The following is a 16,889-nucleotide window of genomic DNA, read 5'->3' as shown; positions in this document are numbered from 1 at the left end:
AAAACAATTCTATCACTGTAATCTAACCGTGTATTAAGCTGTTGTCTGGGGAAGGCGATCTATGTTAAATGTGCACACCCCTCCCATTGTTTAAATCCACTTTCGGAGATGAGCAGCGTTCACCTTTTGTGTCTTGCATAACGATGGAGCTGTACTTCAGGAAGGTGATGAGCAGGTTACTGCTCTGGACGTCGGCGTCCAGCGGCAGCTCCACGGGACTGATGACTGCGGGGACAAGAAGGAGAGAAGAGGCTTTTATCCACAAGCTGTACATACAAGTGCTGTATATAAGAAGCAGGACCGCATACGCTACCATCCGAGGAAGGAGGAGTGGTGCCCAGTGGGGTGGTGGGCGTCGTTGGCAGAGGGGTGGTGGGCACCGTGACTAATCCCATCTCTGGATGGCTCTATATAAAAAAAAAAAACGACATTGTAAATGAAAGAAAAATGTAGATATCTGCAAAAAAAAAAAAATAATAATATAAATACAGAGAATACAGGGCAGAAAACAATGAAAGAAAGCTACTGACAAAGGTAAATAAGTCACCACTACACTAGGGGGCGCTAACTGCAGATGTGATACTGCATTCAATGGTAGCAGTTAGTGCCCCCTGATGGGGACTGTCCACTACTTTTGGCTGTGTGACTACGAGCAGCCGATGTCAGTGCATCATCATCGGAATTCTGATTCAAAATCATTCCCCGTTTTGTGTATGCAGCTCTTGTGCTCCATGTTACTCTAAGCCAGCAGCAGGCCGCCACCTGCTCACTGATAGAGCTCTCCCTCTCTCAGCTGTTGGCCACATCGGCTCATTTTGATGCCAGGCTGACCCAAAGACCCGCCTTCACTTCCTGTAGAGACAAAGACCCGCCTTCACTTCCTGAAGAGACAAAGACCCACCCTCACTTCCTGAAGAGACAAAGACCCACCCTCACTTCCTGAAGAGACAAAGACCCACCCTCACTTCCTGAAGAGACAAAGACCCACCCCCACTTCCTGTAGAGACAAAGACCCGCCCTCACTTCCTGTAGAGACAAAGACCCGCCCTCACTTCCTATAAAGACAAAGACCCACCCTCACTTCCTGAAGAGACAAAGACCCACCCTCACTTCCTCTAGACAAAGACCCACCCTCACTTCCTGTAGAGACAAAGACCCGCCCTCACTTCCTGTAGAGACAAAGACCAGCTTTCACTTCCTGTAGAGACAAAGACCCACCCTCACCTCCTGTAGACAAGGACCCACCCTCACTTCCTGCAGATGCAAAGACCCGCCCTCACTTCCTGTAAAGACATAGACCCGCCCTCACTTCCTGTAGACAAAGACCCGCCCTCACTTCCTGTAGAGACAAAGACCAGCTTTCACTTCCTGTAGAGACAAAGACCCACTCTCACTTCCTGTAGACAAAGACCCACCCTCACTTCCTGTAGAGACAAAGACATGCCCTCACTTCCTATAGAAACAAAGACCTGCCCTCACTTCCTGAAGAGACAAAGACCCACCCTCACTTCCTGTAGAGAAACAAAGACCCGCCCTCACTTCCTATAGAGACAAAGACCCACCCTCACTTCCTGGAGACAAAAACCCGCTCTCACTTCCTAGAGACAAAGACCCGCCCTCACTTCCTGAAGAGACAAAGACCCGCCCTCACTTCCTACAGAGACAAAGACCCACCCTCACTTCCTGTAGACAAAGACCCGCCCTCACTTCCTGTAGACAAAGACCCGCCCTCACTTCCTGTAGAGACAAAGACCCGACCTCACTTCCTATAGAGACAAAGACCCTCCCCCACTTCCTGTAGACAAAGACCCGCCCTCACTTCCTGTAGAGACAAAGACCCGCCCTCACTTCCTGTAGAGACAAGACCAGCTTTCACTTCCTGTAGAGACAAAGACCAGCCCCCACTTCCTGTAGAGACAAAGACCCGCCCTCACTTCCTGTAGAGACAAGACCAGCTTTCACTTCCTGTAGAGACAAAGACCAGCCCCCACTTCCTGTAGAGACAAAGACTCACCCTCACTTCCTATAGAGACAAAGACCCGTCCTTATTTCCTGTAGAGACAAAGACCCGCCCCCACTTCCTGTAGAGACAAAGACCCTCCCCCACTTCCTGTAGAGACAAAGACCCTCCCCCACTTCCTGTAGAGACAAAGACCCGCCCCCACTTCCTGTAGAGACATAGATCTGCACTCACTTACTGTAGAGAGAGACAGATCCGCAAATTTGCAATGAAAAAGATTGGTTGAATACGACCTTCAATATTTTTTTTTTTTTTTTTTTTTTTTTTTAGAGTGGTGTCCCTTTTAAAATTTAGGGATTGCCCATCACATGGATCCAATCCTGCGAGGATGTAATATTTACTGACCTGCGCCAGGACAGTGATGAAATTCCTATTCAGGTGCACAGCTTCGTAAAGTGCGAGTAGAATGGCTTCGTTAGTTCTGCACGAGAAGAAACAACATCCATTATAGAGAAAACTCTGCAGGGTAACATGAGCTGCGCTACAGCTCTGGTGGGCGACATAATAGGGAATAACAAACTTACTGCACAGAGATTTTCTCATCTGCATCAGCAATGAACATGCTGCCCACCTGTGGAGACAGAGAGAATTGCAACTGCTCAGATATGAATTTGTATCACATGGGAACACCTAACTGTGGACGAATGTCTGCATCATACACTGTAAGGATAAATATAGTGGCATGTAAAAGTTTGTGCACCCCTGGTCAAAATTACTGTGATTGTGAACAGTAAAGCAAATTGAAGATGAAATTAGTCAGTGAGCTTGTTCTAATAAGACAGGTAATAATAATAACTGTTACCCATCTTCTCTCTTTGCTGATTAATTGTCACAACTTTGAGCTCAACTTTGATGTAATCATAAATAAGCTAAAAATGAGCTCAGAAAAAGGAAGAGAATACTTATAAACTAGTGTTAACTAGCTCACTGACTCACTGCCAGTAATAGACGGCAAACGGTGCCACATATTCAATAGCACCCATTTGCAAAAGTGATTTTTAGCCACAGATACATGCTTTTAAGTTAAAACAAAAGAAAAAAAGACTTATTCCTTAAGTATTATGGAGGAGCATCGGGGCACTGAAGCAGCGGCATGGAGGAGCGGCGGGGCACTGAAGCAGTGTCATGGAGGAGTGGCGGGGCACTGAAGCAGCGGCATGGAGGAGTGGCGGGGCACTGAAGCAGCGGCATGGAGGAGTGGCGGGGCACTGAAGCAGCGGCATGGAGGAGCAGCAGGGCACTGAAGCAGCGGCATGGAGGAGCGGCAGGGCACTGAAGCAGCGTCATGGAGGAGTGGCGGGGCACTGAAGCAGCGGAATGGAGGAGTGGCGGGGCACTGAAGCAGTGTCATGGAGGAGTGGCGGGGCACTGAAGCAGCGGCATGGAGGAGTGGCGGGGCACTGAAGCAGCGGCATGGAGGAGTGGCGGGGCACTGAAGCAGCGGCATGGAGGAGTGGCGGGGCACTGAAGCAGCGGCATGGAGGAGAGGCGGGGCACTGAAGCAGCGGCATGGAGGAGGGGCGGGGCACTGAAGCAGCGGCATGGAGGAGCGGCGGGGCACTGAAGCAGCGGCATGGAGGAGCGGCGGGGCACTGAAGCAGCGTCATGGAGGAGTGGCGGGGCACTGAAGCAGCAGCATGGAGGAGAGGCGGGGCACTGAAGCAGCGGCATGGAGGAGAGGTGGGGCACTGAAGCAGCGGCATGGAGGAGCGGCGGGGCACTGAAGCAGCGGCATGGAGGAGCGGCGGGGCACTGAAGCAGCGGCATGGAGGAGCGGCGGTTCACTGGGGCAGCAGTATGGAGGAGCGGTGTTGAACTGGGGCATGGAGGAGAGTCGCGGAACTGGGTCAGCAGTATGGAGAAGCAGCGGGGTGCTGGGGCAGCAGCGCGGAGGAGCGGCGAGGCACTGGGGCAGCGGCATGGAGGAGCGGAGGGGCACTGGGGCATCAGCATGAAGGATAGGCGGGGGACTGTGACATCAGCGTGAAGGATAGGCGGGGACTGGGGCATCAGGGTAAAGGATAGGCGGGGGACTGGAGCATCAGGGTAAAGGATAGGCGGGGGACTGGAGCATCAGGGTAAAGGATAGGCGGGGGACTGGAGCATCAGGGTAAAGGATAGGCGGGGGACTGGAGCATCAAGGTAAAGGATAGGCGGGGGACTGGGGCAGCAGTGTGAAGGATAGGCGGGGGACTGGGGCATCAGCGTGAAGGATAGGCAGGGGAGTGGGGCATCAGCGTGAAGGATAGGCGGGGGACTGGGGCATCAGGGTAAAGGATAGGCGGGGGACTGGAGCATCAAGGTAAAGGATAGGCGGGGGACTGGGGCAGCAGTGTGAAGGATAGGCGGGGGACTGGGGCATCAGGGTAAAGGATAGGTGGGGGACTGGAGCATCAGGGTAAAGGATAGGTGGGGGACTGGAGCATCAGGGTAAAGGACAGGTGGGGGACTGGAGCATCAGGGTAAAGGATAGGCGGGGGACTGGAGCATCAAGGTAAAAGATAGGCGGGGGACTAGGGCAGCAGTGTGAAGGATAGGCGGGGGACTGGGGCATCAGCGTGAAGGATAGGCAGGGGAGTGGGGCATCATCGTGAAGGATAGGCAGGGGACTGGAGCATCAGGGTAAAGGATAGGCGGGGGACTGGGGCAGCAGTGTGAAGGATAAGCGGGGGACTGGGGCAGCAGTGTGAAGAATAGGCGGGGGACTGGGGCATCAGCGTGAAGGATAGGCAGGGGAGTGGGGCATCAGCGTGAAGGATAGGCGGGGGACTGGGGCATCAGGGTAAAGGATAGGCAGGGGACTGGAGCATCAAGGTAAAGGATAGGCGGGGGACTGGGGCAGCAGAGTGAAGGACAGGCGGGGGACTGGGGCATCGGCGTGAAGGATAGGCGGGGGACTGGGGCAGCAGTGTGGAGAAGCGGTCGGTAAGCAAGTGCACATGGTTTCTTTTAAAGCATGCTAGGGTCCTTTATAAAATAAAGACAGTGGATATCCCCTTTTAATAATTTCAAAGATAACTGTATCCTGTATCACCTCCTGACAACAAATTCATGGTGTAGGAACCACGGGCGGTATGAGTCGGATCCCCCTCTGTTATTGCAGCCGTTTATGAGTCACTCTGAAAGGCTGCAGCGGGGGACTATGGGTCTAGGACCCCAGCGTCTTCCCCTGGTCCTGCTCCCCCCTAAACTGGCAGGTCTACATGTGTGTGTATAGGGGGAGCGAGCTCAGGAGACATTATTCTGGCTTTCCAAATGACACAGACGGAGTACAATTCATGCTCCGCATGGTCCAGGCAGCACTAATCTGCCATCAGGTTCCTAATGAAGACATTGCGGTCGTTTTCCTTTCAGCGATAATTGACGTGATCTTAATAATCTACATTAGAAGAGTTTTGTGGTAATCACCATATTTGTCAGTGCCGAGAAGAAGCCGGTTTGGTTCTCCTCCTCCTTGTCCCTGTATTGCCTGAGGAGGAAAGAAAAAAAAACTCCACTAAGACTGCGATATAACAGGGAGCATGTGTCGTGCTGAGGGTCCTATGACACAGTGAGGGTCCTAAAACGGGCAGATTTCTGACCTTAGTGAACGTTCGGCTGCTCCTTGGTCTGTATTAAAGGGATTGCCCAGGACTGACAAACTGGTGACCCAAAGGATAGGTCATCAATATAAGACCTTTGGGGAATTGACACCCCCCACAACACCTTAACCGATCAGCTGAAATATGCTCCGAAAACGACAGTATATAATTGATTGGTAGCTTCAGTGCAGCACTAGACAGCGGCCAGTGAGTGATGTATGGGGCCCCGTACATCGTTCCTGCCCTGTACATCGGTTACATTCCTACGTATTCTCAATGTCAGTCCTGGACAACCCCTATAACTCAAACAGAAACTGCATGTGTGAGCTCAGCCTAAATCAGAAGTGCAACCAAAAGAAGATCTAATACTCCATATTGTTGGATCCAATTTTGACTTTGGCTAGAAATACAACCTAACCAAAGTACCGTAAAAAACACTGACCAGACGCACCTCTTTGAGGAGCATTTATCACATCTGGGGCGTTACTATCTACCCTTCCGCTCCTAATGCAGAGACATATCTTACGATACAGCTAAAACCTGGCGCGTTTTTGTCTACGTACGTGTTGTATTCAAATAACGCCCGGGCGATGACCAGTCCCATGCCCTGGAACGACAGTGAGCAAACAATGTATTACCCAGATACATGCCAGGAAGGGTCCTAAGTGGCACAAATAATCGGATTATACTCACATTCAAAGTCCCCTCGTCATCCACGATAGATAACTTCACAATGTACGGGTTCACAGACTGGGAGGGAAAGAACGGAGAAGGATTTTGTCCATTGTGAAGTATTCCCATCCCATAATGTCTGGGCACATTAGTAGGAGACACCATTACTTTATGATCAGTGGGTACTTCAAAAGCCTCACCATATTTTACCCCACTAAACAGCAAACTGGAGCTCGGACCCGCACCCTCAAGATCAATGTTGATCCTGGAGCTTGAATCCTCTCGCTCCGGATTGGTGGGGGTGCCGGAGATCGAACCCTCAACCTTAGGTTCGGTGAGGGTCATCCTCACCCTCAGGATTGGTGGAGTCATGGAAGTCTGGCCCTCACTCATGATTGGTGGGGGTCCTGGTGCAAAAGTTATGTTATATTTTACTAATCTGCCAGGGCATAAAAAGATTGGAATGTCTTCTTAATAGAAAAAATAAACATGGCTGTCACTGACGGTGGATTATCACAACCTGACATCCAGTAAGTGGTGGTCACTGTTATTACAATAGAACAAGGTAGAAAGACGACGTAGGCACCGCTTATCTCAAACAGTATCTACTGTAAAAAGTCTACCTTTGGCCACATGAGAACGGTCAGCCAGGTGTACACTCAGCAGCAGCTGTTTCTCTAAACAAACGTTCTCTCCCTCAAGAGAGTTGGAAAAAAAAACAAAATAATAAACAACCACAATACTCATCTGTCCGACGTGAAGGTAATCAACGCTGTCCCATGACAATTCTGATGATTTGGAGAGTAGTCATATCAGTGATGCAACCGCTCTCCCCGCCAGCCGTCTCACACTGAGACAGGAGAATAATCATGCTCCTGCAGTTTGTAGCGCTGAGCTGCCGTGAGAAAGTTCACCTGAGTTGATAGCTGATGAACCCCGGTGACCTCACTTGTGGCACCGCTTGCTGCTTCAGAAAGTTCTCACTGATTTGACAGCTCTTCAAATCATCCGAATCATCATGGGACAGTATGAATCATCTTCACGTCGGACAGGCGAGTGACACTGCTGTTTATTATTTTTCTTCAGGTGACATGGGCTTCAGTGGATTACGCGAAAAGGTGAGTATTATGGTCGTTTATTAATTTCTGCTCTTTACAGGTGATATGGGCTTCAATGGATTAGGAGGAAAGGTGAGTATAATTGTGATTTTTTATTTTTATTTCAAATAAAGCAGTTTGTGCCATTATTTTATTCTGGCTGTGTTTTTATAGACGCCTCTCCATTACTAACCTGTGGGCTTGATGTCAGCGACCATAAAATAGCCCACATTAACCCCACAACTATTAGTCCACTTCCCACCAGACCAGGGAAAGTGGGAAGAGACAGGAAAAGCGCCAATAATAGCCAATCTAATATATGCGTCTTTTGTGGGGCGCCTGCGAGCTGCTATCTTTAGGCTGGGGGGGCATATCCATGGCCCCTTACCAGCCCCCAGCTGTTTGCTTTAGCTTGATTGGTTGTCAAAAATGGGGGGGACTCCATGCCGTGTTTTTAACTAGTTGTTTAAATATTAAAAAATAAACAAAACTGCATGATACCCCTGTATTCTTGATAACCAGCCGTAATAAAGCTGACAGCTGAGGGTTGTAGCCCGCAGCTGTCTGTTTTGCTTGCACTGGGTATCAAAAATAGAAGAGATCCCACATCATTTTTTTTAATTATTTATTTATTTATAGCACAGGCGGTGGCTGATGAATACTCATCAGTGGCATCTGCTATAACTTTTATCAGCGACAGCAGGCGCAGGCTGATGGGAGTAGTACTCTCACATTAGCTGTTGCCTGTGACAGGCGGAAACCTTTTCACATCTGGTCAGAGCTACTGGCTCACGCGATCATTTGACAACATGGGAACCGCAGCTCTCAGTAATGATCTTACCGCCGATCAGAGCTGCCGGTGTTTCTCTCGCTGTCACACAGATGACAGGGTGGGAAACAGCCGATATTCGGGGTGTCAAACCTAAACAGTAATACGGACTTCCTGGAGAAGTTGGTGTTTGGGGTCCGTGCACTAACACTAGGCATTCGATATGGACCCTGAATTTTACTGTTCGGGTTCGCCAATCTCTAATTGTGAGCTCTTCAGGTGACCTGGACTAATACTGTGTTATACATTGCAGATATTCTTCTATACAGATTCGTTCTGTCAGGGGGCTGGAAAATCACGCACTTCGTATTTTCTGTAGTTCACTAGGAGTGCCAGCAATACCACAGCATCGTAGCCATGTTCACGGCGGCTGGGAGGATGGGACAGAACCTAAACAAAAGGAAAAAAGAAAAAGGATCACAATATAAAACTATAAAAATATTATAATAATTACAATACACAGACTGATCATAGAAATACAAGAACTATTGGAATTTGCCCACTGTAAACATCCTCATTGGACAAACCACATGTTTATAAGTGGCTGACAGACCCTCTGCTGCGGCTTTTTTCCCCCAAATAAGGATCTGTTGGGTTAAATGAAATCGAGAGCAATAAACCATAGGGCTAAAGTGGAGCAAAAAGATTTGAGTAGCCCGTCATCTAAAAGGGCCTTTGGAGACGTCCTTTTCCCAGCTAGCCTTTAATATATATGCATAACCAGCATAATACAATGTATGATGCTACAGAGTCATTGCCAAAAGTGCTGGCACCATTGAAATTGTTGCAGAAAATGAAGTATTTCTCCCAGAAAATGTTTGCAGTTATTCTTGTTTATTTCCTGTGTCTGTATTAGAACACCACAAAAAAAAAACTGAGTGAAAAAAATGCAAATCTGACATAATTTCACACAAAACCCCAAAAATGAGCTGGACAAAATTGCTGGCACTTTCAAACTAGATAAAAGGGGAGAAATTGACTCAATCTTTGCATTGTGTGTCTGTGTGTGCAACACTAAGCATGGAGAACAGAAAGAGGAGCCGAGAACTGTCTGAGGACTTGAGAATAAAAATTGTTGAAAAATATCAACAATGTAAGAGACGTTGATGCAGTTCTTGGCATACAACAAAGCTAAGATAAACGGAGTACAGAGCAGGGGAAACCACAGCAGACAACATTACTGTACACACGGGAACGTACCTGTAAGATTGCTTCAAATATACTATTGATCATGACGTATTCCAAAATGGTGTTCTGGCTGATGTTATCAGTGACCTGAAACACGGGAAAGGAACGTCATAATATAATAATAATATTGTAATCACCTAACTAGTGGAATTACATCAGGACCTGCTGTCTCTCATCAGGGATTCTTATATTTGATATTATAATTGCTTTATTATTCTTTGCCATTTATTATTCCAAGAAGAGTAGCGTATTGGTGGAGAAGATTTATTATTTAATGTTACGCTCCATGTCTCTACTATAACCTGGTCTTTCATAGCAGCCCCAGTTACAGGGGTAAGGAGCACTGATGGTGACCGGCCACTATCAGGGCCACTGTGAAGCTAATTACACATCGGATTATTACACAGGCGATCATGTGATTGCCAGGACGAGATGAGACAGCCGCATTATTGCATACACAGTCTTTACTGAAGCACATCTATGACTCGGCTTTGGGCGACTACTGGCTGCAAGATGGAGCTAGTGAATTAGTACTAGAAAGAGGACTGGTGGAGAAATACTGGTAGAGGGGGATTGGTAGAAGAGGAGGAGGGGAGATTGGTAGAAGAGGAGGAGGGGAGATTGGTAGAAGAGGAGGAGGGGAGACTGGTAGAAGAGGAGGAGGGGAGATTGGTAGAAGAGGAGGAGGGGAGATTGGTAGAAGAGGAGGAGGGGAGATTGGTAGAAGAGGAGGAGGGGAGATTGGTAGAAGAGGAGGAGGGGAGATTGGTAGAAGAGGAGGAGGGGAGATTGGTAGAAGAGGAGGAGGGGAGATTGGTAGAAGAGGAGGAGGGGAGATTGGTAGAAGAGGAGGAGGGGAGATTGGTAGAAGAGGAGGAGGGGAGATTGGTAGAAGAGGAGGAGGGGAGATTGGTAGAAGAGGAGGAGGGGGATTGATAGAAGAGGAGGAGGGGAGATTGGTAGAAGAGGAGGAGGGGGGATTGGTAGAAGAGGAGGAGGGGAGATTGGTAGAAGAGGAGGAGGGGAGATTGGTAGAAGAGGAGGAGGGGGGATTGGTAGAAGAGGAGGAGGGGGGATTGGTAGAAGAGGAGGAGGGGGGATTGGTAGAAGAGGAGCAGGGGGGATTGGTAGAAGAGGAGCAGGGGGGATTGGTAGAAGAGGAGGAGGGGGGATTGGTAGAAGAGGAGGAGGGGAGATTGGTAGAAGAGGAGGAGGGGAGATTGGTAGAAGAGGAGGAGGGGAGATTGGTAGAAGAGGAGGAGGGGAGATTGGTAGAAGAGGAGGAGGGGAGATTGGTAGAAGAGGAGGAGGGGAGATTGGTAGAAGAGGAGGAGGGGAGATTGGTAGAAGAGGAGGAGGGGGGATTGGTAGAAGAGGAGGAGGAGGGGGGATTGGTAGAAGAGGAGGAGGGGGGATTGGTAGAAGAGGAGGAGGGGGGATTGGTAGAAGAGGAGGAGGGGAGATTGGTAGAAGAGGAGGAGGGGAGATTGGTAGAAGAGGAGGGGAGATTGGTAGAAGAGGAGGAGGGGGGATTGGTAGAAGAGGAGGAGGGGAGATTGGTAGAAGAGGAGGAGGGGAGATTGGTAGAAGAGGAGGAGGGGGGATTGGTAGAAGAGGAGGAGGGGGATTGGTAGAAGAGGAGGAGGGGGGACTGGTAGAAGAGGAGGAGGGGAGATTGGTAGAAGAGGAGGGGGGATTGGTAGAAGAGGAGGAGGGATTGGTAGGAGGGGAACTGGTAGAAGAGGGGGACTGGTAGAAGTGCTGGATTGGTGGAAGTATTGCTTCTTCATATCCAGATCTAGTGCAGAAATGGAGGGTGCAAGATATGGATCCTCTCTTAGTATCCCTATATCATGCTTGCACCTTCAGAGACAAATAAAATACAACCCAGAGGATCAACCAAGCATGGCGCTCTTTTGCCGCTTATTAACGGACGTCATGGTCTCGCTAGAACATTACTCACAGTGACTAAGCAAAGGAGCAGCTTCAGGCAGAGACTCTTCAAGCTTTCGGAGCCCTCGCCACACATCAGGATATCCAGGCTTTCCATCAGATTCTGTGGGAAACCATTGCTGGCACGTTACAATCGTAAGACTTAATTAGTAGGAAATAAGAATAATTATTGCTATTACTATTACGCTATTTGGAAACCATACGTGTACAGTATATAGGCCTGCTCCACTGTCAATGCACAGTGTGGGTCTACAGCTTGATCAGTTTGTGGCAGGGTGGATTGATTTAAATCACGCCGATTTAAATCATGATTTAAATCACGATTTAAATCAAAAGATTTTTTTCTATTTAAATCGGATCGATTTAAATCATGATTTTAATCATGATTTAAATCACTGATTTAAATCAAAAGGTTTTTTTTTAATATAAATCACGATTAAAATGATAAGTGAGAGCAGTGTGCATGTGCGCCCATAGTTACACGGACGAAACTAGGGGCAACGATCTAACGCCAGGGTGAGGGGGGGACCCCAAAGTAAGTAAAAATCTTTTTTGTTTTACTATATGGCAATAGGTAGGTGTTTAAAAGCAGCATGTCTTAATTGTATAAACTATTAATAGCCTCCACATTTTGTTCATACTGCCCCTTTAATTCCACACTTCTAGCTTGGTTTCAGTTTTGGTTTAGTTTCTTTTTCCCTGCATTCAGTTGACATGCCCAAACTTGTTGGATAGTCAGCAGTACTTGGCTCAGGCTGTAGTAACATCAGCAGTGCTTGGCTCAGGCTGTAGTAACAATCAAACTTCATAAGTGATCTGTGTGAGCCATGGCAGCAGGTCGTAAGAGAGACCCTATTTGGGTTCATTTTGTTGAGATGCCAGCAGCAGATCTTGGAAAGAAAGGTGCAAGAGCAAAGTGCAAATACTGTCAAAAGGATATCCAAGGACTTGTTTGCCGTTTGAAATCACATTATGAAAACTGCAACCAGAAGGGAAATGAAGATGTTGATAGTGATACAACTAATGTCAATGAACCCCCACAGCTTCTTATGCACCAGGAGCCTAGTACTAGTGGTAAGTCTGGCAATTAATTTACAACCTATTTTTTTAACAGACATTTTACTGGGATGGTTAAAGTCTATGAAAAGAAAAATTTCTAGCACTGGTAGTTCTGGAGTATAGAATTTAAATTTATGTTAAGGCAATATTTCACAGAAAATTAACGCTAAAGGACATGTGCACCTTTATTTTTTTTAAGGTGCACATGTCCTCCCCCCGCAGCGCTCTTACCTCCGATCCCCGCAGCGCTGAGATCCGTGGCTTCGTTTTGACCATCCGCCTCCCGTCCTCCGGTTGCGGCCTACTCGCAGTGATCCAGCGGCGTGACGTCAGCGGGCCGCACGCTCCATTGAAATGAATGGAGGCGCGCTCGCGGACGGGCAGAACGAAGCCACGGATCCCCGCAGCGCTGACATCGGAGGTAAGAGAGCTGCGGGGGGAGGACATGTGCACACTGTGACTGGCTGCACCTTAAAAAATAAAGGTGCACATGTCCTTTAAGTAAAAATAAAGTGTGTATACGCTTATTTTTTTTTTATTGTAGGCTGCAATTCACTTTTGAAGTCTGCCAAATTGACCATTTTAAAAAAAAAACATTTTTAAAACTTTTGTGACATAATTTTTTTCAGTTGCTGAGGCTCTGATATTAGTTACCAGTATTACAGCAACCTCACCGGAAAACTTGAGTAGCATAACTTTTGAGACAGCCCTTATAGGACGAGGACCATTACATTGTTCAAAAAGTTTGTTTCAATATTTTCGTTATATTTCTTCAAATACGCAGTCGATTTATATTTTTAATTTCTGTGCTTTCAGGGTCAAATATGGCTTGTGCTGCACGTGACAATCAATATCTGGGTACAACTTCAACAAAGCAGCCCAAAAAAAAAAACTTTGCGTGCAAAGTGTAGAAAAATTCATCTTAAAGACTACGATGAGCCAGAAAGAACATTTTGATGAATTAATTGCCAAATTCATATTTGCAACCAATTCTTCTTTCCGACTAGTTGAGCACCCATTGTTTGTACAAATGATCGAAGGAATTAGACCAGGCTACAAACCACCAAGTAGATTTGATATCTCAGGAAAACATCTTCAGGCTGTATACGACATAGAAAGAGCGGCTTGTACAAAATATTTGAAAGACAAGGTTGTTAACATGAGCTTGGATGGTTGGAGCAACATCCACAACGACCCCATAATTTGCACTTGTGTCACAACAGAAGATGGTGAAACTTACCTTACAGACACAATCGACACATCTGGAAATTCACATACTGCTGAATATTTACTTGAAATTGCTAAGAACTCAATTCACCAATGCCAAGAACAGTTTGGATGTAAAGTAAGGAGCTTAGTTACTGATAACGCAAGCAATGTGGCAAAAATGCGAGCGGAACTGGCACAGGATGACACAAATGTCATTACATACGGTTGTTCTGCCCATTTGTTGCATCTTTTGGCAAAAGACCTGCATATTTTGGGTGTCAAGGAACATGTTGTAGAAATTGTTAAATATTTCCGCAATAATCATTTTGCACATGCAACCTACAAGGAAATGGGAGGACTGAAGTTGGTTCTACCACAAGATGTTAGATGGAATACCTTGGCTGACTGCTTGGAACTGTTTATTAACAACTGGTCAAAATTACTGTCCATTTGCGAAACACATCGGGATAAAATTGATGCTAATATACGAAGCAAAGTATTAAATCTTGGTGTGAAGAGAAATGCCGAGGACCTTTTGGAAAGGTTAAAGCCAATATCGATTGCGTTGGATAAAATGCAGAAAGATACTGCAACCATAGCTGATGCCACAGAAGTTTGGAAAGATTTAGAATGTTCTCTAGATCTCTTGAACCTCTCAAACAATGTAAAGGTTGCAATACAGCACCGCAAGGACCAAGCATTAAAAGAAGAACACTATTTAGCCAATATCTTGCATCCCATCTACAGAGGGAAAAAATTATCTGAGGCGGAAATCAACTCTGCAATGGAGTGGCTCGCCAATACTAACCATGACATTGTGGCAACTGTGCTGAAATTGAAGTGTGAATCTGCACCATTTCAAAAATACATGTTTGCAGATAACGTCGTTAATGAACTAAAACCACTGGACTGGTGGAAGTCGCAATCACTTGTTCTTCCAGCAAAGATAATAAATCTAGCTACTCAGCTACTGACTGCATCGGCTTCATCCGCAGGAGTAGAGAGATTGTTTTCTTCATTTGGTTTTGTGCACACAACAGTCCGAAACCGCTTAGGAACTGCTAAAGCAGGACAACTGGTTTTCCTATTAAAAGTCCTAAATAAACAGTAGGCTTAAAGGACTGATGTATTCACTGAAGATGTTTGCTTACTTCAAACGTTAGAGATAGGCTATTGTTAAAAAGTACTTACTCTCTGTAGTTCAATTCTGAGTGTTTAATAGTGCAAATAAAAATTATTAGGTTTCATAATCAACTGTTTTAATATTTTTATTTGTGTAAAACAATTAGATTTGCAAAGTTTTGCTTGTGTACAACTTGATTAAAAAATCTGATTTAAATCAAATGATTTAAATCAAAAAAATCTGATTTAAATCAAAAAAATCTGATTTTTTTGATTTTTTTAAAAAAAATCAAGATTTTTATCCACCCTGGTTTGTGGGCCCATCCATAAAAGACGTGGACCCAAATGAGAAGTGGTTTATGGAGTTTATAAACCTAAATACTGCTCAATGAACGCGGAGGAAGCACCATTGTGGTGCCAGGCCGGGTGTCCCTAAGAACAATGTCGGTGGGTTTTTTTTCCTGTAAATGCTGAACGGCCAAAAGAAAAAAAACACCTCATATTTAAAGGGAAGGTGCCGTGTTTTTTCATAATTTAATGTAAAAAAGAAAATATTATAAAAAGATATTGTCCCCTAAGCATGACTCGGTGGTGTGTATGGATTTTTTTTTTACTGTATTAATGCAGCCACTGGGGGCTGCCATCTTACCTTTCTGGCTGCTGAACGACACTTTCCATGCTCATTTACGGCAGTCCCTGGGCATAAGACATAACATTCGGTTCCCGACTCCTATCTCTATCATTGCAGCAGCAGCAGCTGTGAACTGGACACGCCTCTGTGGGCAGCTCAATTCACAGCTGTAGGTGTGGCCAGGCGCCATCTTATTAGAGCCCAGTGCTTTCCTGTTAGCTTCATTTACACTTTATTGCAAGCCCTGGATGCTGTACTGTTCCAGCATAACGGCTTGGATGTTCACTCTGCACATACCAGCTGTAGGAGAGGAACCAGGACGAGCTGCTGGAGACCGAGCTGCTCTTTCCAAAACACCCGACCAGCTGCAGCCCCTGCACTTGCAAAACATAGGAGGAGCTGCTCCCTGCTGTTTCAAAACACTTGGCCATCTGCTGGACATCTAATCCTCTCCTGTGTGATACTGACTGCAGAGCCGTGTATCTAATCCTATCCTGTGTGATACTGCCTGCTGAGCCGGGTATCTAATCCTCTCCTGTGTGATACTGTCTGCTGAGCCATGTATCTAATCCTCTCCTGTGTAATACTGACTGCTGAGCCGTGTATCTAATCCTCTCCTGTTTGATACTGTGTGCTGAGCTGTGTATCTAATCCTATCCTGTGTGATACTGTCTGCTGAGCCGTGTATCTAATCCTCTCCTGTGTGATACTGTCTGCTGAGCCGTGTATCTAACCCTCTCCTGTGTGATACTGTCTGCTGAGCCGTGTATCTAACCCTCTCCTGTGTGATACTGTCTGCTGAGCCGTGTATCTAACCCTCTCCTGTGTGATACTGTCTGCTGAGCCGTGTATCTAATCCTCTCCTGTGTGACACTGTCTGCTGAGCCATGTATCTAATCCTATCCTGTGTGATACTGTCTGCTGAGCTGTGTATCTAATGTTATCCTGTGTGATACTGACTGCTGAGCCGTGTATCTAATGCTATCCTGTGTGATACTGACTGCTGAGCCCTGTATCTAATCCTCTCCTGTGTGATACTGCGTGCTGAGCCGTGTATCTAATCCTATCCTGTGTGATACTGCCTGCTGAGCCGTGTATCTAATCCTCTCCTGTGTGATACTGTGTGCTGAGCCGTGTATCTAATCCTCTACTGTGTGATACTGACTGCTGAGCCGTGTATCTAATCCTCTCCTGTGTGATACTGACTGCTGAGCCGTGTATCTAATGCTATCCTGTGTGATACTGACTGCTGAGCCGTGTATCTAATGCTATCCTGTGTGATACTGACTGCTGAGCCGTGTATCTAATGCTATCCCGTGTGATACTGCTCTCCTGAAATACTCTGTACTGCTGTCACCCTGCTCCATATATCTCTCTCTGTGCCCCCCATAGACCAGCGCACTGCTCTCCTGAAATACTGTGTGCTGCTGTCACCCTGCTCCCAGAATCCTTGCTGCCTGCCATCCTCGGTGACCGAAGACCCCATTCCTCTCCTTAGATCCTGTCCTGGCGATGTGTGAAAGCGAGG

The 16,889-nt window shown here is 46.7% G+C and overlaps 1 protein-coding gene across 2 annotated transcripts in view; it reads right to left on the bottom strand.

Annotated features, from left to right (window-relative positions):
• The window catches only part of ARMH3 (armadillo like helical domain containing 3), a 78,583-nt gene that overhangs the window by 24,975 nt on the left and 36,719 nt on the right, over positions 1-16,889 (bottom strand). For both annotated transcript variants that reach the window (XM_073552888.1, XM_073552889.1), the window contains exons 6-15: positions 11,351-11,443; positions 9,400-9,474; positions 8,503-8,589; positions 6,295-6,351; positions 6,165-6,208; positions 5,429-5,489; positions 2,545-2,591; positions 2,366-2,441; positions 314-407; positions 124-225 (exon numbers count right to left, since the gene is read on the bottom strand). In XM_073552888.1, the coding sequence (XP_073408989.1) occupies positions 124-225; positions 314-407; positions 2,366-2,441; positions 2,545-2,591; positions 5,429-5,489; positions 6,165-6,208; positions 6,295-6,351; positions 8,503-8,589; positions 9,400-9,474; positions 11,351-11,443 (736 nt within the window). The remainder of the gene's footprint in view (positions 1-123; positions 226-313; positions 408-2,365; positions 2,442-2,544; positions 2,592-5,428; positions 5,490-6,164; positions 6,209-6,294; positions 6,352-8,502; positions 8,590-9,399; positions 9,475-11,350; positions 11,444-16,889) is intronic.

Source organism: Dendrobates tinctorius, unplaced genomic scaffold, assembly GCF_039654945.1.
Source record: "Dendrobates tinctorius isolate UK_male_01 unplaced genomic scaffold, ASM3965494v1 ptg000196l, whole genome shotgun sequence".
NCBI classification, from domain to species: Eukaryota; Metazoa; Chordata; class Amphibia; order Anura; family Dendrobatidae; genus Dendrobates; species Dendrobates tinctorius.
This window is presented reverse-complemented; position numbering and strand designations above follow the sequence as displayed.